Genomic DNA, 26,001 nt, shown 5'->3' with positions numbered 1-26,001 from the left:
GTAGATACGAGGTCTCACTATGTTGCCCAGGCTGGTCTTGAACTCCTGGCCTCAAGTGATCCTCTCCCCTTTGGCCTCCCAATGTGCTGAAATTACAGGCCTGAGCCACCATGCCTGACCTAAGGTGAGCCCTTAGAAAACTGAGTGAGCAGCTAGCCAATCACAAAAGAGAAAGTCAGAGAGCTGCACTCAGGCCAGCCAGGAAAAAAGCAAACATTTGGGCTGGGTGTGGTGGCTCATACTTGTAATCCCAGCACTTTGGGAGGCTGAGGAAGGTGGATCACCTGAGATCAGGAGTTCAAGACCAGCCTGACCAACATGGTGAAACCCTGTCTCTACAAAAATACAAAAATTAGCCGGGCATGATGACAGGTGCCTGTAATCCCAACTACTCAGTAAGCTGAGGCGGGAGAATTGCTTGAACCCAGGAGGTGGAGTTTGCAGTGAGCCGAGATCACGCCATTGCACTCCAGCCAGGGTGACAGAGCAAGACTCTATCTTAAAAAAAAAAAAAAAAGAAAAAGAAAATATTCATATTGGGAACTACCACTGGAGGTGACATGTTAAAGAACTGCAAACAACATCCATAAGCTGAGAGCCATTCTTGGTCAACAGCTAACAGGACAACAGGGACCGTAATCCTACAGTTAAAAGGACTGCCAACATGTGACCTTGGAAAAAGACCCCAAGCCCCAGATGAGAACTGAAACCCTGGCAACACCTTGATTTCAGCTCAGTGAGATCCTGTACAGAGAATCTAGTCACAGTGTGCCTGGACTTCTGACCTATAATAACTATGAGATAATAAATGTGCTCTTTTAAGCCACTAAATTTGTGATTATTTTTTAATGCAGCATTTAAAAAGTTAATACAATCTTCATAATAAATTCCTACCAAGTGTGACTGCTAGATCACAGTCACACTTAAAATGGGGATATGTACTTAAAATTTTTATATATATACAACATTGCTCTTCAAATACTTTACACCTTTTTTGTAGCAGTAGTAGTAGTAGTAGTTGTTGTTGTCGAGATAAGGTCTCACTCTGTCTCCCAGGCTGGAGTGCAGTGGTGATCATGGCTTGCTATAGCCTCAAACTCCCAGGCTCAGGTGGTCCTCCCAACTCAGCCTCCTGAGTAACTCGGATTACAGGTGAGTGCCTCCATGCACAGCTCATTTTGTGTGTGTGTGTGTGTGTGTGTGTGTGTGTGTGTGTGTTTGTTTTTGTTTTTGTTTTTGTTTTTGTTTTGTAGAGCTGGGGTTTCACCATGTTGCCCAGGCTGGTCTTGAACTCTTGGGTTCAAGTGATCTGCCCACCTCGGCCTCCAAAAGTACTGGGATTACAGGCATGAGCCACCTCGCTCAGCCTACAGCAATTTAAACACCCACCAACAGTAGACTTAAAACTTCCTGATAATTAGCTGCTGATTTAAAGTGTTTATTCCAGTAAGTCACCAAGGGCTGGAAGGATCTGTATCTCACCCTCTTGTAGCTGACTTTTTCGACAGAATTTTTAAGAAGTGCTTATCCTCTAAAATTTATTTTAATAACAAAGACCTTTTCTTGGAAGCTCTACTAGGAGGGAAGTTGTCATTACAACTACTATCTCCAATATAGAAAGCTACGCATAGCAGGAATTCATATGAGCATATAAAACACCATAAATTGCAATCTACCTATCAGTAAAGAGATCTGTGGGTGGCTGGATAAAGTCCGAGTCTCTGAAAACAAATTTTTAAGTTTTTTTAACGTTGAAAATTATTCTTAAAATAAAAGTTTAAATATTTTATAATATATTCTTCTAAGATAATAATCTGCAGAAAAATCTGAATAGGATATAAAATGAAATCCATGATCAAAATAATCAACCAAATGAACACTGAAGTATATTTATATATTCAGGATTCCTTAAGAGGGGTAGATTTTAGAGCCAGATGGGACCCAAGATATTTAGTTTAGCTTCCTTATTTTATAGAGAATATCCTAACATTTTAGAAATCAAATCAGGTAAAATTTTGCTTTTGTTTATTTCAGTATTTTCATTACAAAACTAAAAAAAAATTTTTTGGAGTATAACCCAATATACATATTTTCTGGAGGACTTAAGAGTATAGTATGTCAAAAGTCTTTAAAATGTGCCTGCCCTCTAACCCAGAAATTCTTTTTTGAGAGTTTGTTCTAAAGATACAAATCCTAGATGCTCATTCATTCAAATGAACTCAACCAATATTTATTAAGCAACTCCTATGAGCAACTAGATACCGTTTTGAGTGTTGGGGAAAAGAACAGTGAACAAAACATTTCCCTGCTATCATGGAGCTAGTGGCAGAGAAAGACAGTAAACAAATAAATATATATAAATTACAGGTATAGCTAAACACAATGAAAAAAAAAAAAACGAGTATGAGGGTAAAATGATGAGATTATGATTTAGAAAAGCAACCAAAGGAGAAAATCTCTGAAAAAAATCACATGAATGAAATAGAATGTATATCTTGTAAGAAAATAGATATCTGGGGAAAGAAGAACTAAAAATGCAAATGCCCTGGGCAGGATCTCTCAAACATCCCCAACATAGTCTCCAGCATACTGTCTGTTAGTGAGGAGCCAATTATCAGTAGCAGATTCTAGTCAAAGAAATCTGTGAGTTTGTTTTTTTGAGATGGAGTCTTGCTATATTGCCAAGGCTGTTCTAGAACTCCTGGGCTGAAGGGGTCGTCCAGCCTCAGCCTCCCACTATGTTATTTGTTTTTAAATCAGCTAGTAATGTTTTGACTTTCTAAATAATTCTACTTTTTTTTTCCTTTTTTTTTTTTTTTTTTATTTTGAAATGGAGTCTCACTGTGTTGCCTAGACTGGACTGCAGTGGTGTGATCTCGGCTCACTGCAACTTCCGCCTCTTGGGTTCAAGCCATTCTTCTGCCTCAGCCTCTTGAGTAGCTGGGATTACAGGTTTGCACCACTACAACCAGCTAATTTTTGTATTCTGAGTAGAGATGAGGTTTCACCATGTTGGCCAGGCCGGTCTTGAACTCCTGACCTTGTGATCCACCTGCCTCAGCCCCCCAAAGTGCTGGGATTACAAGCATGAGCCACCACACCTGGCCAATAATTCTAGTTTTATATTAAACCTATTTTTACCATTACAGTAGTACTTACAGTTAGAAAAAAACTAAATATCCTATGACTGTTACTAAATCGGCTACATATATGATTGTGCATTCGTAAGATGGATTACTTAAAAAAATTAAAATAAAACTTAAAAACAATGATTTCTTGGCCATCTGGTGCCAAATAAAACTTTTTAAAAAATACAAAACACAAAACAACAAAAAAATCATGGTTTCAAAAATATTTAACGATATGGAAAAAATGCTACTATATTAGGTAAAACAGAAATTTATTAAACAGTACATATGAGCCCAATTTTATTTTTAAAATATATACAGATATATATACCTGAACTATTTCATAATAGGTTTTATATATACATAAAAAAAGAACAGAAGACCATATTTCAAACAGTATGATAACAGGGATTACCTCTAAGTGCCATGATTATGGACACTTTTATCTTCTTTAGACTTCTCTATGCTTTCTAAATTCTCAAATTAATTATTTTATAAATAAGGGAGAACCCAAAAGTTATATTCAAAATAAATGTATTAGAAGAAAGAACCTAGTTCTTAGCAGGTGAAAAAAATTACAACAAACAAAAGGACAGGAAGCATTTGAATTCCATTAGTTTCTTTTCTCTTTATGTTTGATTTATTTTAGGACAGGTTAAAAAGTAACTAAAAAGGTTCTGGAGGAGAGATTATACTTACATTCCTGTTTGAAGGTGAAATAGTCTGTAAGATGCCTGCACTCATGATTTCCCCGAAGCAGAAACAATGTTTTGGGATGATTAATCTTTAAACTCCATAAATACAGCACACACTGCAAGACAAATTCAAGGATAAAATTTTCTTTGTGATGTTCATAATGCATAAACACAATTTATATAAATTCAAGTGACTTGCTATAATGGCATATCTCATTGCTACTCCCAAATCGAAAATGGAACCTTCTAGCTTTTGAATGTGATATACTTACTGCCCTAGAATTTCATATAGAGTAGCCTTCATAGAAATCTCTCTCTAATCTCTGTTCTCAAGTTCTGTCCAAATATCTAGAACTCTCTCGGAAAGCCACTCACATATGTATTAATCCTAAAACCTGTATTTTATTTAATTCTGAAACACTAAAGGCATTTCCACTAAAACTAGAAACAAGGAAAGAATGTTTATTATTTCTGCTACTATTCAAAACTGGTGCAAGGGTATTAGCCAATGGGATTACACCTCAAATAGAGGGTTAAGAATGGGTAAAGATGTAACGTCCCCAAAATCAATGATAAAACTAACTCAAATAATAAAATAATTCAGTAAAGTAGCAGGATATAAAATTAACATACAAAATCAATAGCCCTGGGGCACAGTGGCATGCATACGGTCCCAGCTACTCAGGAGGCCAAGGCAGAAGGCCCACTTGAGCCCAGGACTTCAAGGCCAACCTGGGCAACATAGGGAGATCCCATCTTAAAAAAAAGTAGACCTTCTATGCAGAAACAATCAACAGAACATCATGGAGAAATTTGTAACAGCAACAAAGAGGACTAAAGACTTAGAAATAAATTTAACAAGAAATGTGCAAAATCCATACAAGGAAGATTTTAAAATGTCCCTCTAAGACATAAAAGTAGACATGAAATAATGAAAAGGCAACCCCTGTTCTTGGATAGAATAAAATAACATTAAAAGATTACCGTTCTCCCTAATTTAACTTATAAATCATTGCGATTCCAAGAAAAATACAAACTATCTTATGGAGTTAGACAAGTTGACCCTAAAATTAATATGGAAAAACGAACATCCAAGAATAGCCAGGAAAACACTAAAAAAAGACATGAGGGCAGACTACTCCTGCCAGATGTTAAAACATACTATAAAGCATCTATAATCAAAACAGTGGTGCTGGCCCTTAAGTAGATACATATACCAGTGGAGTTTTATACTATAGATATAGTATAAAAGTACTTATAAAAACCTGTTATATGATAAAGGTGGCATCTCAAATCACAATAATAATAATGATGAACTTTTAAATAAATGGCTCTGGGACAAGTAGTTGCCATTTTTAAAGAAAAGATAAAATTAGATCCATATCTCATGCAATGTACAATAAACAACAAAAGAATGAGGAATCTAAATGAAAAAATATAAAACCACACAAGTTCTAGAAGAAAACATGAATGAGTTCTTCTTTCTTTTTTTTTTTTCTTTCTTTCTTTTTTTTTTTTTAATGAGACGGAGTTTCGCTCTTGTTACCCAGGCTGGAGTGCAATGGCGCGATCTCGGCTCACCGCAACCTCCGCCTCCTGGGTTCAGGCAATTCTCCTGCCTCAGCCTCCTGAGTAGCTGGGATTACAGGCGCCACCATGCCCAGCTAATTTTTTGTATTTTTTTTTTTTTAGTAGAGACGGGGTTTCACCATGTTGACCAGGATGGTCTCGATCTCTCGACCTCGGTAGGTCAAAATTGGTGTAGGTAAGAACTTGTAACTAATGACTAAAAATTCAGAGGTAATAAAAGATGGATAAATTTGACCATACTTAAAAATGAAAATAGGCCCGGGGCAGTGGCTCATGCCTGTAATCCCAGCACTTTGGGAGGCCAAGGCAGGCAGATCACCTGAGGTCAAAAGTTCAAGACCAGCCTGGCCAATATAGTGAAACCTTGTCTCTACTAAAATACAAAAATTTGCCAGGCATGGTGGTGGGCACCTGTAATCCCAGCTACTCTGGAGGCTGAGGCAGGAGAATCACTTGAACCTGGGAGGTGGAGGCTGCAGTGAACCAAGATCACACCACTACACTCTAGCCTGGGCAACAAAGCAAAACTCCATCTCGATGACAATAATAATAATAATAATAATAATAATTTCCATAGTAAAAAAAAAAATTTGGTCAAACTGACAAAAATACACATTCAACTTTTGGCCCACTTCCAGGAATCTACCCTGAAGATTCACCCTCCAACAATATGAAAATAAACATGCACAAGGTTGTACCATGTGTGTAATAGTAATATATTAGGAACAACGTAAATGACCATAGACAGGAGAAAGGCTATGCTATGATACATCCAAATAATAAAGCACAAGGATGAGAAAGATTGTGATAAAGTGATTTGGAGTGATTTCCAGGATATGTTTTTAGATTTAAAAAGCAAAGTATGGCTGGGCACAATGGCTCACAAAGGCAATCCCAGTGCTTTAGGATGCCAAGGCAGGAGGATCATTTGAGGCCAGGAGTTTAAGACCAACATGGGCAATTCTCAGCCCCCCCGACTGTTTTTCTGGCTAATTTTTAAATATTTTGAAGAGATGGCAAAACCCCATCTCTTCAAAATATTTAAAAATTAGCCAGATACGGTGGTCACATGCTTGCAGCCCCAGCTATTCAGGAGGCTAAGACAGGAGGACCCCCTGAAGCAAGGAGTTTGAGGCTGCAGTGAACTATTATCATGATCGTGCCACTGCACTCTAACCTGGGTGACAGAATGAGACTCTGTCTTAAAAAAAAATAAAAAGTACAAGAGTAGCTATAGTATGCCACCCTCTATAAAGAAAAAATATAAAAGAAATTCATATGTATATATCTACTTCGTACATAAAAAATGCAGGAAAGATAAAGCAGAAACTACAGAGACTGGCATTCAGGCACTAAATAGATCATGAAAAGAATACTTGTTTACAGCATGAGAGCTAAAACAAGAAGGGAGAGTATGGCCTTGTTTGGTCTGAGGTGGCAACATGCGCATTGGCAGACTCACTCTCCACATGTCTACCAGTGAGCACAAAAGGACTGTAAGTATTGCTTTTGAGGTTACAAATAAATTTTATCAAGAGGCACAGGCATATGTGCAAATACAGAACCCATGAATGGTGATAATCAACTGTATATACCAATCATGAAATATTCTGTATATATTTCACAGCCTCAAACACAAGGAAAAAATTGATACGGTTTGGCTGTGTCCTCACCCAAATCTCAACTTGAATTGTATCTACCAGAATTCTCACACCCACGGGGAGATAACTGAATCACAGAGGCTGGACTTTCCCATGCTATTCTTGTGATAGTGAAAAAGTGTCATTAGATTTGATGAGGTTTCTATCTAATTACTAATGTAACTATCATATGTTACTAGTTACTAATGTAACTATCATAACTAATGTAAATTATATAACCTCTGACAGTAACTATCAGGGGTTTCCACTTTTGCTTCGTCCTCATTCTTCTCTTGCCACCACCAAAAAAATGCCTTTTGCCTCATGCCATGATTGTGAGGCATCTCCAGTCTTGTGGAACTATAAGTCCAATTAAACCTCTTTTTGTTCCCAATTTCGGGTATGTCTTTATCAGCAGCATGAAAAAGAACTAACACAGAGCCCTATATTGAGAAACAGATATATCAACACAGTCATGTACCATGTAATGTTGTTTCAGTCAACAACACACCACATATAGGACAATGGTCACATAAAATTAAAGTGGAACTGAAAAATTCCTACATCCTAGTGATGTAGCTATCATAATGTCTACATGCAGGCATTACTCACATGTTTGTGGTGATGCTGATGTAAAAAAACCTACTGCAATACCAGCCATATAAAAGTACCGCACATACAATTACGGACAGTACATAATACTTGATAATAATAAATGTTACTGGTTTGTATATTTACTATAGTATACTTTTTGTAAGTATATTTTCAAGTTTTCTCCATTTACAAAAGAAAAAGGCTCATTGTGAAACATCCCTAGGCAGGCCCTTCAGGAGGAATTCTAGCAGAAGGCACTGTTATAGGAGATGACAGCTCCATGACTGCTACTGCCCCTGAAGGCCTTCAAGTGGGACAAGATGTGGAGGTGAAAGACAGCGATAATGATGATCCTGACCCTCCGTAAGCCTAGGCATATGTGCGTGTGTGCGTGTGTGCATGTGCGTGTGCGTGTGTGGTGTGTCTGTCTTCATTCTTACCAAAAAATTTTAAAAGTAAAAAATTTTTTCATAGAATGAAGCTTATAGAATAAGAATATAAGGGCCGGGCGCGGTGGCTCAAGCCTGTAATCCCAGCACTTCGGGAGGCCGAGGCGGGTGGATCACGAGGTCAAGAGATCGAGACCATCCTGGTCAACATGGTGAAACCCCGTCTCTACTAAAAATACAAAAAATTAGCTGGGCATGGTGGTGCATGCCTGTAATCCCAGCTACTTAGGAGGCTGAGGCAGGAGAATTGCCTGAGCCCAGGAGGCGGAGGTTGTGGTGAGCCGAGATCGCGCCATTGCACTCCAGCCTGGGTAACAAGAGCGAAACTCCGTCTCAAAAAAAAAAAAAAAAAGAATATAAGGAAAAACTATTTTTGTACAGCTGCATAATGTATTTTATGCTAAGTGGTATTACAAGAGTCAAAAAGTTAAAAAAAAAATAAAAATCTTACAAAGTGAAAAGTTACAGTAAGCTAAGGTTAATTTATTATTGAAGAATGAAAAATACTTTTTAGGGGAGAGATCCAAGATGGCTGATCACTAGCAGCTCAGGATTGTAGCCCCCAGTGAAAACGCAAAGAACGGGAGGACGTCACACCTTCGAGTGAATTCTTGTTGCTCACGCACCGGGAGATTCCCAGCGGGGGAGCCCAGCGGGGGAGCCCCGCGGGTCGCTGGTGCGACTCTTGTGACCGGCCAGGTGGTTTTGCCGGCGCCTCGGAGCGTTGGTTCTTGGTGCAGAGTTGGAAGGGCACCATCAATCTTGACGCCGCTGATTTAGTCAGCGCAGTGGGTTGCTCAGATTTTGGCGCTGGGAATCAATGGGTTGGACGTCCGCTCACAAGCCCAATTGCAAAGACGGTAATTGTGGAGACCACAGATGGATGGGTCTACAGCGAGGGGAAGAAAACAGTCAGGGGGGGCTGAGAATGCCCAGGATCGGAGGGCCTCTTCCTCAGCGGAGGATCCCAGTTCCTCATCAGCAACAAAACAAGGCTTGATGGAGAAGGAGTGTGTTCCAATTACAGAAGCAGGCTTCAAAATGTGGATAAGAAACTTCCGTGAATTAAAAGAACTTGTTCTAACAAAATCTAAAGAAACTAAGAACTTTGAAAAAAGGTTTGACGAAATGTCAACAAGAATACAAAATTTAGAGAGGAAAATAAGTGAATTGATGGAGTTTAAATACACAATACGAGAACTACGTGAAGTATGCACAAGTTTTAACAGCCGAATTGATCAAGCAGAAGAAAGGATATCAGAGGTCGAAGACCAACTCAATGAAATAAAACTAGAAGACAAGATTAGAGAAAAAAGGATAAAAAGGAATGAGCAAAATCTCCAAGAAATATAGGACTATGTGAAAAGACCTAATCTACGCTTGATAGGTGTATCTGAATGTGACGAAGGGAATGAATCCAAGCTGGAAAATACGCTTCAGGATATTATTCAGGAAAATTTTCCCAACTTAGTAAGGCAGGGTAATATTCAACTCCAGGTAATAGAGAACACCACAAAGATATTCCTCAAGAAGAGCAACTCCAAGGCACATAATCGTCAGATTCACCATGGTTGAAATGAAGGAGAAAATACTAAGGGCAGCCAGAAAGAAAGGTCAGGTTACCCACAAAGGGAAGCCTATCAGACTTACAGCAGATCTCTCAGCAGAAACCCTACAAGCCAGAAGAGAGTGGGGACCAATATTCAACATCCTTAAAGAAAAGAACTTTCAACCAAGAATTTCACATCCAGCCAAACTAAGCTTCATAAGTGAAGGAAAAATAAAGTTTTTTGTGAACAAGCAAGCACTCAGAGAATTCATCACCACCAGGCCTGCTTTACAAGAGCTCTGAAAGAACCACTACACATAGAAAGGAACAAATAGTATCAGCCTTTCTAAAAAATACCAAAAAGTAAAGAACATTAATATAATGAAGAATTTACATCAACTAATGGGCAAAATAGCCAGCTAATATTAAATGGCAGTATTAAACTCACATATATCATTATTAATTCTAAATTTAAATTGACTAAATTCCCCAATTCAAAGACAGACAGGCAATTTGGACAAAAAACTAAAACCCATTGGTATGCTGCTGCATCCAGACCCATCTCACATTCAAGGATTCACAAAGACTCAAAACAAGGGATGGAGAAAGATTTATCAACCAAACAGAGAGCAAAAATAAATAAATAAAAAGCAGAGTTACAATTTTTGCCTCTGATAAAATAGTCTTTAAAGCAACAAAGATCAAAAGAAGCAAAGAAGGACATTATATAATGATAAAAGAATCAACGCAACAACAAGAAGAGTTAAAGATCCTAAATATATACGCACCCAATACAGGAATACCCAGACATACAAGACTTATAAAGAGACTTAGACTCCCACATAATAATAGTGGGAGACTTCAACATTAATATTAGACAGATCAATGCGACAGAAAATTAACAACGATATCCAGGACTTGAACTCAGATCTGGAACTAGTAAACGTAATTAACATTTATAGAACTCTCCACTTTACACAAAATATACACTCTTATCAGTACCACATCATATCAACTTAGAAGTTTAAATGAAATGTTGGTTGGCTCCTTGTTTGTTATTCTCTTCCCTCATTTTCTTTCATGTCTCCATTATTAAGGACAATTACAGGCATACCCATATTTAGACTGCATTCTAGCCTGGGCAACAAAGCAATACCCCCATTCTCTCTCCCTCATCCTCTTTCTCTTTCTTCCTCTTCTTTATTCTTTTTCTTTTTTTTAAAATTCTTTTTCTTATTATTCTTTTATTCTTTCTAAAAATAAAAAAAAGAAAAAAACTTTTTAATAAATGTAGTGTAACATAAGTGTCCAGTGTTTGGTGATGTGCTTATCAGCTTCTAATTTCAAGTTTTATTTCCTTATTTTATATATCAGGATGCAACTATACAATTTTCTTATATAATTCAATTACAAGGTCATGATTATCAAGAGATCTGTTCAACCACTCAATTACTTCTTTTCTTTTTTTTCTTTTTCTTTTTTTTTTTTTTTGAAATAGAGTCTTGCTCTTTGCTCTGTTGCCCAGCTAGAGGGCAGTGGCGTGATCTTGGTTCACTGCAACCTCTGCCTCCTTGGTTCAAGCGATTCTTCTGCCTCAGCCTCCTGAGTAGCTGGGATTATACGTGCCTGCCACCATGCCTGGCTAATTTTTGTATTTTTAGTAGAGACAGGGTTTCACATGTTGGCCAGGCTGGTCTCGAACGCCTGACCCCAGGTGATGACCCACCTCAGCCTCCCAAAGTGCTCGGATTACAAATGTGAGCCACCATGCCTGGCTGAACCACTCAATTTCTTCTTCACTTCTATGTGAACAGAATTTTCACTCCACCTCCAGAATCATTTGTGTGTGTCAATCCCTGTTCATCAATTGGTCATCTAATAACATTTGTATCGCCAGGTCATCTGATAACATTTTTCTCTTTGGTAGCTTCTGTGCCTTTAATACAACATATCTTTGCTGAAAATGTTCCTTTTAATCTTTCCTTTTCTCACAAAATCAATAAAAAAAAACTAAAATGTAGATTCTTCTCTCAGAGGAAGCACTTTATTTTTATTTTTATTCTTTTTAGACAGAGTATCACTCACTCACCGACTAGTAGCATGATCTCAGCTCACTGCAACCTCTGCCACCCAGGTTCATGCGACTCTCCTGCCTCAGACTCCCAAATAGCTGGGACTACAGGCATGTGCCACCACACCTGTTTATTTTGTATTTTTAGTAGAGACAGGGTTTCAGCATGTCGGTCAGGCTGGTCTCTAACTCCTGACCTCAGGTGATCCACCCACCTTGGCTCCCAAAATTCTAGGATTACAGGCATGAGCCACCACACCTGGCCAGCACTTTGAAATAGGTACAAATGAAGAGGGGACATCAAAAGGCTCAAAGAAAAATAAAACTTCACTATTCCATTTTATCAGTGACAGAAGTCTTAAAAATGCTCTAGTCTTTGCTGGGCGCAGTGGCTCACACCTGTAATCCCAACACTTTGGGAGGCCGAGGTGGGCAGATCACAAGGTCAGGAGTTCGAGACCAGCCTGGCCAATATAATGAAACCCCATCTCTACTAAAAATGCAGCCAGGCATGGTGGCAGGCGCCGATAGTCCCAGCTACTCCAGATTAGGGAAAACTGCTTGAACCCAGGAGGCAGAGGCTGCAGTGAGCTGAGATTGTGCCATTGCACTCCAGACTGGGCGACAGAGCAAGACTCTGTCTCAAAAAAAAAAAAAAAAAAATCTTTAATCTAGTTACTTCTAGTGTGAGAATCTGATCTAAGTAAGTATCTGAAATGCCATCACAGATATATTCAAAAAGATGTTAACTTCAGCAATGTGCAGAATGGAAATAATTGCAAAACAACCTTGTACCATTTAAATACAAATGATACATAATCTAATTTGCTGTTGTATAAGACATTTAAATATCTCATAAAACATTAAGTCTGGGCTGGGCACGGTGCCTAATACCTGTAATCCCAGAACTTTGGGAGGCCAAGGCAGGCAGATCACCTGAGGTCAGGAGTTTGAGATCAGCCTGGCCAACATGTGAAACCCCGTCTCTACTAAAAAATACAAAAATTAGCCAGGTGTGGTGGTGAATGCCTATAATCCCAGCTACTTTGGAGGCTGAGGCAGGAGAATTGCTTGAACCTGGGACGCAGAGGTTGCAGTGAGCTGAGATCAAACCACTGCACTCCAGCCTGGGTGACAGAGTGAGTGAAACTCTGTCTCAAAAATAAATAAAATAAACACGTGAAGTCTGGAGATGAGATGTCCATGTTTGGTGTACTAGCTCAACATCATCACCAAGAAACCAAGCCCTCTGTACCTCTGTGATCTGAGCTTGACAGCAGGTCTGCTTTTCCTCCTTAGTGAAGTCACCTCCTCATAGTCATACTATGGCTGCTACAGTACACACATCCACGTTCAAAGTGAAATGGTAGTTGCAACAGTCTTTTCATCAAGAAAGAGTGTTTCCAAAAGCAAACAAACAAACCAACCCCAGCATACAACTGGTTAAAAGAAAATCTAATGTTTATCCCTAGATCAGTAACTGGTGACAGGAAATTCTCTTGACTAGTTCAGACCAACAAGAATTCATTCCCGGGCACTGGGATAAGGAACCTTTGATTGCAAGGTCTTCCTTCTCTGACATCAAACGTTCTCCCTGCAACCCCAATCCCATTTATCTGAATAAAATGGAGATATTGTTTGTAAGGAAGACGGAGGGAAATGTAGGTAATAGCATGACCTGCTATAAACCTATTTTTCCAACAGTAGAGGAATGGCAAAATCAATTAAGGTATTTATACCATTAACTATTGTGAAAGTTGATCATGGGTTATTCCTGTCATACGCAACTAAAACAGAGTCAAGAGGCCAGGGAAGAAAAGCACTCAGGGTATATATAACATAGCCCCAAAAATGTAATTCTCTGCAAGCCTGTCTGCCAAAACTGCCTGCTATGACTGGAAGCCAGTTTTATCTAATGGCTACTGAAATGACCTGCTGAAATTCTAAGGCTAATTTTACCCACTGCCATCACTCACCAATCAAACCTGGCAAGTTCTCCTGAACCTCACTAGTGTCAATAAACTTTCTCAAACAGCAATACGTAACATTTTTCTTTTTCATAAAACCTCTAACCTTCTCTTTGGACATACCATTCTGTCTGCATGCATGCCCTAAATTGCAATTCTTTCACAAATAAAACATCTTAATTTCAGAGATTCATCTCTATGTTTTGACTTTGACATATTTGGTCAAGTGTAAGTCCAAGGCTGACTCATCTCAGAGAAAATCACCAGCCATTGAAACTGTAGCATGAAGTAGCCACATTGGGGCCCTTTGAAAACCAACCCCTCCCCTACCAACTTCTGCAAATTGCCTCTTTTCCTTAGAGAGTCATTCTTGGACTGAACTCCTGATTTTGGTTCAGTTCTGTTTTATTTGGGATTTGGATGGGATGGTGTCTTTCCCCTTCCTGTCAGATTTGCCTGAGAGATCTACTATTCAGGAAGACTCTTTTCCTCCTTTTTTGTGGGGTCTGGCTGTGGGGGTCTCAGGAAAGGGATTTTTCCCTTTGGGTTGAGGCCTTGAGATCTCTCTTTTTTCCTTCAGTTGGAGAAGGCTTCTTATCATCCTTCTTAGTAAGTGAGTACTGCATTTTCCCATCTGTGCTTGTGTTTATTTGGCCTTTGCAAATTCAGTCCTTACATTTAATTGGTTTTTGTATATTTGGCATTAAACCAGAGCACCACAATAAAATGGGCTCTCAAAATTCGAAGGCATGCCAAGATATTTTCTGGGATTCCAGCCGATAACATGTTCAAACATTCTAAGGATCACTCAAACAGTCTGTTGTTCTTTAAACTAAGACCACAGTTATAAAATAATACACTCCAAATAAGATATGCATATCTCATTGATATTTTAAGGCTAAAAAAAGCATTCAGGACTCAAAGAATGACTCACTACAAACTACTGCCTCAAAGCTAGCTGAAACACTTTCTTTTCTACAGCTTTCCCCTCCCCCTCTGACAATTTCTCCTCTTCATCTTTTTCTAAACTAAACTCTCTTTTTTTCAAAACTCTTTGGCTCTTCCTGCATACTGACCATTTAAATAAAACACTTAAAAGTAGGAGATATAAAAGAAAATCATTTTGACCTTCATGTTGTTTCTTTTGCAAAGATGTGATTCCCATACAAAGACAGCCAGCCCATACTAAGAGGAATGGCAACACTTTTATCTTCAAGGATAAAGGAATTGAGACCAAGAAAATACTGAACAGACCTTGTTAGAATAACTCTGTATCTTCTGGGACTCCCCAGATAAATCAGTCATATTTTCACAGTTAACTATTCTGTGTCCAATCCAGTTTATTGGTAACTGACTCAAACTACTTTACTCAAAATTTGGTTCACAGCCCATTTAAGATTGCCTATTTTAAAAAAGAATCTTAAAATTTAGCCTTATTCCATTTTGTCAAAGAGATAATCTGGATCCAACTGTTTTTAATAAATGGGTGAGTGTTTTACTATCTCACGACCAAAACTCTAAAATAAAAGCTGTAAGAATTTATTTACAATTATGTATATCTGTGTAGATGTACATATGTATTACATACATATACTATGTCGTATGCTGTGTCTACATAATGAAATCTGATGTAGTCAGTCGGAAATCCCTATAAAATACATAGTAATTAACCCAAGTGTTTTTTCAGTTCTTGTGACTTAAGTAAATCTTTGATAAATTAATTGTTTTTAAAATTGTTGATAAAGGCTGGCTGTGGTGGCACACACCTGTAATCCCAGCACTTTGGGAGGCTGAGGTTGTAATATATCCTGAGGCCAGAAGTTCAAGACCAGCCTGAACAACATAGTGAGCCCCATCTCTACAAAAATGTAAAAAAAAAAAATTAGCTGAGTGTAGTAGCACCCCTGTAATCCTAGCTAACTGGGGTGGCTGAGGCAAGAGGACTGCTTGAGCCCAGTTCAGGGTTACAGTGAACTATGACTGCACCACTGCACTCCAGTCAGGATGACAGAGCAAGACCCTATCTCTTTAAAAAATGCTTTAAATTTTAAGGTAGGCATAAAAATGTGTTCTTTATTGAGAAATATAATAATTGGTATGATAAAGAATCTTGTGTGCCAAATTTTTGTCCTAAAATAAAATGGCTATTTTTTTTTTTTTTTTTTTTGAGATGGAGTCTTGCTTTGTCACCCAGGCTGGAGCACAGTGGCGCAATCTAGGCTGACTGCAACTTCTGCCTCCCAGGTTCAAGCAATTCTCTGCTTCAGCCTCCTGAGTAGCTGGGATTACAGGTGCCTGCTACCATACCAGACTAATCTTTGTATTTTTAATAGACACAGAGGTTCATCATCTTGGCCAGGCTGGTCTTGAACTCCAGACCTTGTGATCCACCCACCTTGGCCTCCCAAAGTGCTAGGATTACAGGCATGAGTCACCGTTCCCAGCCAATAAAACAGTTACTTAAGAAAAATGAAATACAGGATGAAGCAGAAAGTCCAAGCACATCGTTAATGGTCTGAGTGAAACTGTAATATGGTTTGTGAAAAGGAATAAACGGAATTTTGTATGTGATCAAGTTGGCTGTAATAAATAAAATGATGTATGGTCTTTCTAAAGATTGAGCTTTGATATTAAAAAGACACTAATACAAAACTAAAAAATTTGGTCTCCTACAATAGAGCAAGGCTTTTCTTAAAGTATTGATTTTCTTTTAGTAAAACTGTAAGAGGTTTTGACTTTTAATTCTGAAATCTGTTTCTTTTTTTTTTTTTTTTTTTTTTTTTTTTTTGAGACGGAGTTTCGCTCTTGTTACCCAGGCTGGAGTGCAATGGCGCGATCTCGGCTCACCGCAACCTCCGCCTCCTGGGTTCAGGCAATTCTCCTGCCTCAGCCTCCTGAGTAGCCGGGATTACAGGCACGCGCCACCATGTCCAGCTTATTTTTTGTATTTTTAGTAGAGATGGGGTTTCACCATGTTGACCAGGTTGGTCTCAATCTCTCGACCTTGTGATCCACCCGCCTCGGCCTCCCAAAGTGCTGGGATTACAGGCTTGAGCCACCGCGCCTGGCCTGAAATCTGTTTCTTTTGGAAACTTTTCAGACACATATCTCACAAGTTCAAATTTAGCTGCCCCTCACTATACATGATTGTACATCATGTATTATTGCCTTCTGTTCTTTCTCCACTTGAAAAAGTGTATCTTTTTGCTTGGCTAGAAGGCAACTCTCTCCAACTTTTTCATCAGCTCCTGTAACTTTTTTTCTCCTGTTCTAACTCTACTATTATGATCTGACACTGAGAGGTTTATCTTAAAACCCTAGAAAAATGGCCAGGTGAAGTGGCTCACGCCTGTAATCCCAGCACTTTGGGAAGGCCAAGGTGGGTAGATCACAAAGTCAGGAGTTCAAGACCACCCTGGCCAACATGGTAAAACCCATCTATACTAAAAGTACAAAAATTAGCCAGGCATGGTAGTAGGCATCTGTAATTCCAGCTACTTGGGAGCCTAAGGCAGGAGAATCGCTTCAACCCGGGAGGTAGAGGTCACAGTGAGCTGAGGTCACATTACAGCCTGGGCGACAGAGCAAGACTCTGTCTTGGGGTTGGGGGAAAAGCCTAGAAAAGCAATGTTTTCCTCCAGTGTAATTCTCAGTTTTTCTTGATGTATCTGAATGGCTACATTCAGATACACCAAGCCCAGCCAAATGACTACTGTTTTACAGTGACCTGTGTAATTCTGTTTTGATCAGCTGTTCTGAGCCTTTTGACAACTTTGACAAATGTCCCCAAAATCAAATCCTCAATTAAGTCTTTTTTTGGTTTTTAATTTTATAGAGACAAGGTTTTGCTTAGGCTGGTCTTGAACTCCCGGGCTCAGGTGAACCTCCCATCTAGGCCTCCCAAAGCACTGGGATTACAGGCTTAAGCCACTGTGACCGGCCTCAAGTAAGTATTTTTTTTTTTTTGACCTAAAATAACTTTGGGGCTGGGCACAGTGGCTGACACCTGTAATCTCAGCACTTAGGGAGGCTGAGGCAAGTGGATCACCTGAGGTCAGGAGTTCAAGACCAGCCTGGCCTGGTAAAATCACAGCTCTATTAAAAATATAAATATTAGCTGGGCGTGGTGGTGGGCGGCTATAATCCCAGCTACTCTGGATGCTGAGGCAGGAGAATTGCTTGAACCTGGGAGGTGGAGGTTGCAGTAGGCTGAGATCATGCCACTGTACTCCAGCCTGGGTGACAGAGCAACACTTCATCTCAAAAAAATAAAATTAAATTAACTTTGGGATTTTCCGGTTCAGCCCCTGGAAAGCTTCAAAAGATCTATATCTCTCATCTTACACAGATATGAAATGATTAGGCTTCTTTAGTAAATTATATAAGAAACTGTTAAATCATAAGTGATAGTAGATCTTCTTTTAGTTACATTTATGGGTATGTTGTTAATATAAATGTTCTGAAAATTGTATAATTCGTTAAAATCTATTACGTTTTCAGTTAATTCTGGTTATTGTATCCTAAAATGCTATCTATAATAGAAATAACAAAATTCCTTATCAACTGTCATCAGATTTTAACCATGGCTATTCTAAGCTTTTATCATCCACAGGTATTGTTTTGTCTCTAAAAACCACACAATCAAATTCATGGAAAGATTTCAACAAATACTCTTATATATAGGTTGCTGATAACATTAAGAGCAATAGGCTAAACAAAAATTTCTACAACTCTAATAAACAAAATGATGGACTCATGAAACTACTAATGGAGATCAAGCAGAATATAAATTGATTACTGAGATTAAGCAAAACTTGCCAGCTCTCCAGAAACTTGCGTCAATGAATTTTCTCAAAGAACAATATATAACATTTTCCTTTTTCATAAAGCCTAACTTTCTCTTTTCTTCAGACATAACAAAAACCGAGCAATCTGTGTGTATGCCCAAAACTGCATTTTTTTCTTCCCAGATAAAATGTTTTTATTTCAGAGATTTGTCTCTTTTATTTGACTTTGACACTACACTTCTGGAGAAACCTTAACAAGAGAAAAATGCTTTCCCCACAATCCTGAGTGGAAAAAGATCAGAAAAGAAGCATATAAAATGCTCTCGATTTTCTTAAAAACAATATATACAAACATAAAAGAAGAAAAAAGACTGCAAGAAAATATAATAAAACACTAACAGTGATTATCTTTGATTTCTAAAAAGTTTTTGTTTTCTATATTCTGCATTTCCCAATTTTTCTATTAAAAACTAAACTATTTATGGCCAAGCGTGGTGGCTCATGCCTATATTCCCAGCACTTTGGGAGGCAGAGGTGGGTGGATCACAAGGTCAGAAGATTGAGACGAGCCTGGCCAACATGGTGAAACCCCGTCTCTACTAAAATACGAGCAATCAGCCAGGTGTGGTGGCACGCGCCTGTAGTCCCAGCTACCCAGGAGGCTGAGACAGGGCAACAGCTTGAACCTGGGAAGCAGAGGTTGCAGTGTGCCATTGTACTCCAGCCTGGCATCAGAGCAAGACTCTGTCTCAAAACAAACAAACAAACAAACAAAAAACTAAACTAGGCCGGGCGCGGTGGCTCAAGCCTGTAATCCCAGCACTTTGGGAGGCTGAGGCGGGTGGATCACGAGGTCGAGAGATCGAGACCATCCTGGTCAACATGGTGAAACCCCGTCTCTACCAAAAATACAAAAAAACTAGCTGGGCGTGGTGGCGCGTGCCTGTAATCCCAGCTACTCAGGAGGCTGAGGCAGGAGAATTGCCTGAGCCCAGGAGGCAGAGGTTGCGGTGAGCCGAGATCGCGCCATTGCACTCCAGCCTGGGTAACAAGGGTGAAACTCCGTCTCAAAAAAAAAAACAAAAAAAAAACCTAAACTATAACAAAAAATTTTAAATTTTAATAAGGATTCTATGGGCCGGGCGTGGTGGCTCAGACCTGTAATCCCAGCACTTTGGGAGGCTGAGGCAGGTGGATCACGAGGTCAAGAGATCGAGACCATCCTGGTCAACATGGTGAAACCCCGTCTCTACTAAAAATACAAAACATTAGCTGGGCATGGTGGCGCGTGCCTGTAATCCCAGCTACTCAGGAGGTTGAGGCAGGAGAAGGAGGTTGCAGTGAGCTGAGATCCAGCCATTGCACTCCAGCCTGGGTAACAAGAGCGAAACTCCAAAAAAAGGATTCTATGACCTTATTTTCATCTATTAAACAAAAACATCACACACATGGTTATCAAGAATATTGATTAAAAAATTATTTCTCTTTTCTTTTTTTGGTATAAAGTCCTATGAGAAACTATGGCAAAAAAATATTTTTCAAGTGTATACGTGTAACATGTTAGACTAAGCTACAGACTATAGAAGTTCATTATCTTAGTGATTTATATATAAGTGACTTCCAATGAACACTATATCTCATAGTTCAGTTTTAACACTGGTATAAAATTTCATTGTCACCTTAAAGTTTTCATTCACTTATCTCTGAAGTTATTGCAGAAAACTCCTTTAAGTTAGCAAACATCCAATTAACAGGATAAAGCTAAATACAAACTATGATTTATTAACATTCATTCATTCAACAAATATTAACTGCGTGTCTACTACGTATTAGGCACTGTGCTAATATGAAGCACACTGGTCCTAATATGAAAAACACTGTGAATTCAAGAAGCACTTTTTATAATATACCGAAAGGTCTATTCATAAGTGTATCTTTTCTATTAGACTGGCAGCTCCTACAGAGAGCATAAATCTTATTCTTTATTTTATTCTCTTAGCCTGCCATAAAGTTGGTACTCAGGAAACTTTATTGATGCATGAGAAAAAAATGCATAACACAAAATAGTCTCTGCTGTATGTGCACAAAATAATTGTTGATATTTTATATGTGCTTTATTAATAGTATTAATGAATTAAAACTATTATAAAGCTATTTTAAGTTATATAAGTTAATTAGAAGATAATTTGGCATAATAATTTATCATTAAAAAGTTGTTTTATGAAATAAAATGACTAGCCAGGCACAGTGGTGCACATCTATAGTCCCAGAGACTCAGGAAACTGAGGCAGAAGGATGGCTTGAATTCAGGAGTTGGAGGCTGAGGTACAAAATGATTGCACCTGTGTAGAGCCACTGCACTCCAGCCTAAGCAACATAGCAAGACCCCATCTCTGAAAACACAAAATAAAATAAAGTAAAATAAAATAAAATGGCTAATTAGAAGTTTTATATTCTTCTAATCTTTACCCTCTAAAACTTCCTCATGCTAGCAAATACACAAAGAAATAAACACTCAGTGTGTCTTTCTAATATCCATACTTTTTTTTTTTTTGAGACAAAATCTCACTCTATCACCCAGGCTGGAGTGCAGTGGCACGATCTCAGCTCACTGCAACTTCCGCCTCCAGGGTTCAAGCAATTCTCCTGGCTCAGCCTCCCAAGTAGCTGAGATTACAGGTGCCCACCACCATGCCCAGCAAATTTTTGTATTTTTAGTAGAGATGGGGTTTCACCATGTTGACCAGGCTGGTCTCAAACTCCTGACCTCAAGTGGTCTACCCACCTTGGCCTCCCAAAGTGCTGGGATTACAGGCATGAGACACCTTGCCTGGCTGCATATCCATACATTTGACTTACGGTCTAATGAAACATACATGATGTGAATGGCAACAGGGAAGCTCTTCAATGATACAGTCTACAAGCATGATCTCCATCTATTCCCGGTACCTATTTAGAGATCTTGGACATTTACCGCACAGCAGGAAAAATGGCCCCTACCATTTTCTCAGTTGATACCTTTAACTTTTGTCTTCACATTTGACACTAAATAAATTTGCATACTGGCAGTTAACATTTAACTTTTCTGATTCATGAATTTAGACCACCTATCTAACTGAAAACTAAAAATCGATTTGGTTGCTTATTTTTCCTGCAGCTATACAGCAATTGCTGCTCCTTTGCTTGGGTATCAGGTGAGAGGGCCAACTTGCATTTAGGAGTGAGGCTACAGGACAATAAACCTTTCACCACCAGAAACACAGTACAGTGAGATTCCCACACAAGGAGGGCAGGCAGAACTACAGACAGCAAAGACAGAAAGCAGACTCAATTTCTGAGCTCATGCTTATTCTTGGGCACACTACAAATTCCATTACCCACACTATTTTCAAAAGTTTTTTTCTCTTTTATTTGCCAGCATGTAGATTTGAATCAATGAACATTAAGTATGAATGTGCTGTCGTTCAACTCAAGTCCTTGGTACTCAAGTTCTTGCATAAAGTTCCAAAGTAGTTTTATCTTTTACACATAAAACTTCTATTTAATTCTAACCATGCTCCTACCTTTCCCTTTTCAAAATATATAAAAGGAAAGTATAAGTTTTCATTGTCTACAATTCATTTTTCCCTTCAATGAACATTTATTAAGTGCTTTCTATGTGTAACAGTATCAGAAGTTATTCCTACAATGAACTTAGTACTTATTCAGCACTGGCAGTTAATCTAAGTGTTTACTGTAGCTCTGCATGTTATGGTCTTATAATTAAGGTCAGCTAATATAAATCCCATTTAGAGTGAACAGCAATTTGTGTCATTTTTATACAGCCTGTACACTATCTTCAAAGAAGAAAAGTTAGTGAATATTTAACTATTTGTACAGTTGGGTTAATATTAATCTATAGCCTATTTATCAGATTTTCTACTGATTTAAAAAAAGGAATAACTGTTATATCAATGAAAACATTGCTACTACTTTAATTTTGAAAGTAACAAAGTTCACAAATTCTGCCAGAGTTCTCATTTTAATTTCTTCTACTGAAGAATGGAAATCCTTTTTTAAAAAGACAATATAATAGTCCCAACATATCCAGTTTAACTTTTACCTCTATACTGAAATAGCCTCTGTCCACATAGTCACCCAGAAAGAGGTAGCGTGTGTTACTAGGTGATCCTCCAACTTCAAATAACTTCATTAAGTCAAAGAATTGTCCATGAATATCACCACACACTAGGAAAAAAAGTTATAAGGTGAGATGAGAAATTATATCCAAAAAGAAAAAGGGCATTACACTAAAAGGGATCACAGTTTAACTTCTAATTTAAATCACTCTAGCTTTTGACAGGACTGCTGTATAACTATAGTCAATCTGTTCATATTAAATAGTTCTACTGGAAATATGAGGCAGTTAAAATTGTATTTCTTCAATTAGCAACAAATATCCTAACCAATCCTGACTGTCTCATAATTTCTAGAAAAATTATCATACCACTTTTTAGATGGTTATTTGTAACTATTTCTCAAGACTGCTCATGCAAATCTAAACTATAAACAGTATCATGCAAATACTTTTTATACCTGTGATTGGAGCATCTACTTCTATCATAGTCTTCTCTTGCCTGAGGATGGCAGCCCCATCATTGATTATTTTTAAGGCTACTTCCTCTTCCAGTCGGCCTTCCTTTACCAAATGGTTCTTCAAAACATCAATTTTAGGCTTCCCATTCTCAAATACTTCCTTGAAAGTAAGCCGTTGGGTCGGAGGAAAGGGGACAGCTACAAAAAAATATATATATAATAATAATAATTTAGAATATTTAAATGTATAGAGAATAAACAGAATACAATTCTTTAACGCGACAAATTAAAACTAATAAATCACCATGATTTCACATCCATAGCACCAGTACTACGTGGGGAAAAAATCCCAAGATACTAAATAAATGATCAATTCTAAGTATAAAAAGGTCACAAAGGCATTTTAAAGATTTGTGTGTACATAAAGTATAATTTTTGTTGCTGTTGTTTGTTTGATTTTTGTGTTTTTTGAGACAGAGGCTCGCTCTGTTGCCTAGGCTGGAGTGCAGTGACATGATCTTGGCTCACTGCAACCTCCGCCTCCTATATTTAAGCAATTCTCCTGTTTCAGCCTCCTGAGTAGCTGGGAGTACAAGGTGCATGTCACCACACCTAGCTAATTTTTGTATTTTTAGTAGACACAGAGTTTCGTCATTTGTTCAGGCTGGTCTCAAACTCCTAACCTCAAGTAATCCACCCACCTTGGTCTCCCAAAGTGCTGGGATCACAGACATGAGCCACCATGCACAGCCCTATAATGTTTTATATATACACATGAAAGATCTGAAGCTGATTCAGGGAACAAGATACAAATGAGACAAGGCACTAGATGATAAAAATATCTTTGTTCTTCTGTCTGTGGAAAAGGTGTTAAAAATGAAACTGTGGTTAAAGAAAACAAAAGAAAAGTAATCACAATACTAAAATGGCATTTATTTCTTCCATAGAACTGACCTAATGAAACCTATGTTTTAGAAGTCTCAGGTGGGTGCAATGGCTCATGCCTGTAATCCCAGCACTTTGGGAAATTGAGGTGAGTGGATCACCTGAGGTCAGGAGTTCAAGACCAGCCTGGCCAACATAGTGAAACCCTATCTCTACTAAAAATACAAAAATTAGCCATGCATGGTGGTACACACCTGTAATCCCAGCTACTCAGGAGGAGACTCACTTGAACCATGGAGGTAGAGGTTGCAGTGAGATGAGATTGTGCCACTGCACTCCAGCCTAGGTGACAAGAATGAAACTCCAGCTCCAAAAAATAAAATAGAAGTCTCACTGTAGTTCCTGAAGAGGGGAATCATGTATATATACTTCATTCTTAAAAGGCTTAGGCCAGGAATGGTGGCTCATGCCTGTAATTCCAGTACTTTGGGAGGTGGAGGCGGGCAGATCACTTGAGGTCAGAAGTTCAAGACCGGCCAACATGGGGAAATTCCATCTCTACTAAAGATACAAAAATTAGCAAGGTGTGGTGGTGGGCACCTATAATCCCAGCTACTCGGGAGGCTGGGGCAGGAGAATCACTTGAATCCAGGAGGCAGAGGTTGCAGTGAGCCAAGATCACACCACTGCACTCCAGCCTGGGCAACACAGCAAGACAGTCTTAAAACAAAACAAAACAAAACAAAAAACAGTAGCTTAATGTACTTGGTTACTGATAATAATAAGAACACTACTAACAGAATGGAGCTATATCTAAGAATAATTTGCTGTAGTAACAGAGCATAAAAGAATGGATAAGGGTGCAGGGCGCGGTGGCTCAAGCCTGTAATCCCAGCACTTTGGGAGGCCGAGGCGGGTGGATCACGAGGTCAAGAGATCGAGACCATCCTGGTCAACACGGTGAAACCCCGTCTCTACTAAAAATACAAAAAATCAGCTGGGCATGGTGGCGCGTGCCTGTAATCCCAGCTACTCAGGAGGCTGAGGCAGGAGAATTGCCTGAACCCAGGAGGCGGAGGTTGCGGTGAGCCGAGATTGCGCCATTGCACTCCAGCCTGGGTAACAAGAGCGAAACTCCGTCTCAAAAAAAAAAAAGAATGGATAAGGGAAATCGGTTATGTTTTCTAATCTGGAAATGTTAACCACTACCTTCAGTTTACATTGGGTACAAAGTTTATATATATAATATGGAGAATTAGCCATTTCAATAGAAAAACACTTTTGACATTTTAAAACTGGCTGCTGTTGGCTAGGCACAGTAGCTCCCGCCTGTAATCCCAACACTTTGGGAGGCCAAGGCAGGCAGATCAACTGAGATCGGGAGTTTGAGACCAGCCTGACCCACATGGAGAAACCCTGTCTCTATTTAAAAAAAAAAAAAAATTAGCCGGGTGTACTAGTGGACATCTGTAATCCCAGCTACTCAGGAAGCTAAGGCAGGAAAATTGTCTAAACCTGAGAGGCAGAGGTTGCAGTGAGCTGAGATCATGCCACTGCACTTCACCCTAGATGACAGAGCAAGACTCTGTCTCAGGAAAAAAAAAAAAATTAGCCGGGCATGGTGGCGAAGGCCTGTAATCTCAGCTACTCGGGAGGCTGAGGCAGGAGAATCACTTGAACCCAAGAGGCAGAGGTAAGCTGAGATCACGACATTCCACTGTAGCCTGGGCAACAAGAACAAAACTCTGTCTAAAAGAAAAAAAAAAATGGCTGTTGTCTTGTTATGTGCCTAGTTTGTAACACAGTCTACTTTAGCCCTCCTGGGATCTAAGAGCCACAAGTCTACAAACCATACACTTAAAAAGGAGGTGCTCAATTGAATTTCTGATATATGTCCAATGGTTGCATTGCCAGCTTTATACAACCAAGCTTAAGAACCAAGTTGAAATCTATGGGTATTTTTAAAAGACTTGATCTAGCCATTCCATATTGTATCATTTCCAAGTAAAGAAAGTCCTATTGTAAGTTTTGTCATGCTTCTAGCTACCTCTTTACTCATTTTAACTACTTA

General features: G+C 38.8%; 1 protein-coding gene across 4 annotated transcripts in view; it reads right to left on the bottom strand.

Moving 5' to 3' along the window:
* The window catches only part of PPP3CC (protein phosphatase 3 catalytic subunit gamma), a 99,517-nt gene that overhangs the window by 40,820 nt on the left and 32,696 nt on the right, over positions 1 to 26,001 (bottom strand). For all 4 annotated transcript variants that reach the window (XM_003937162.4, XM_010347711.3, XM_003937161.4 and 1 more), the window contains exons 2-4: positions 23,046 to 23,243; positions 22,573 to 22,697; positions 3,828 to 3,939 (exon numbers count right to left, since the gene is read on the bottom strand). In XM_003937162.4, coding sequence (XP_003937211.1) covers positions 3,828 to 3,939; positions 22,573 to 22,697; positions 23,046 to 23,243 — 435 coding nt within the window. The remainder of the gene's footprint in view (positions 1 to 3,827; positions 3,940 to 22,572; positions 22,698 to 23,045; positions 23,244 to 26,001) is intronic.

This window comes from Saimiri boliviensis, chromosome 13, assembly GCF_048565385.1.
Source record: "Saimiri boliviensis isolate mSaiBol1 chromosome 13, mSaiBol1.pri, whole genome shotgun sequence".
In the NCBI taxonomy this organism is placed as follows: domain Eukaryota; kingdom Metazoa; phylum Chordata; class Mammalia; order Primates; family Cebidae; genus Saimiri; species Saimiri boliviensis.
The sequence above is the reverse complement of the archived record's forward strand: the minus strand, read 5'-3'. Positions and strand labels throughout refer to the sequence as shown.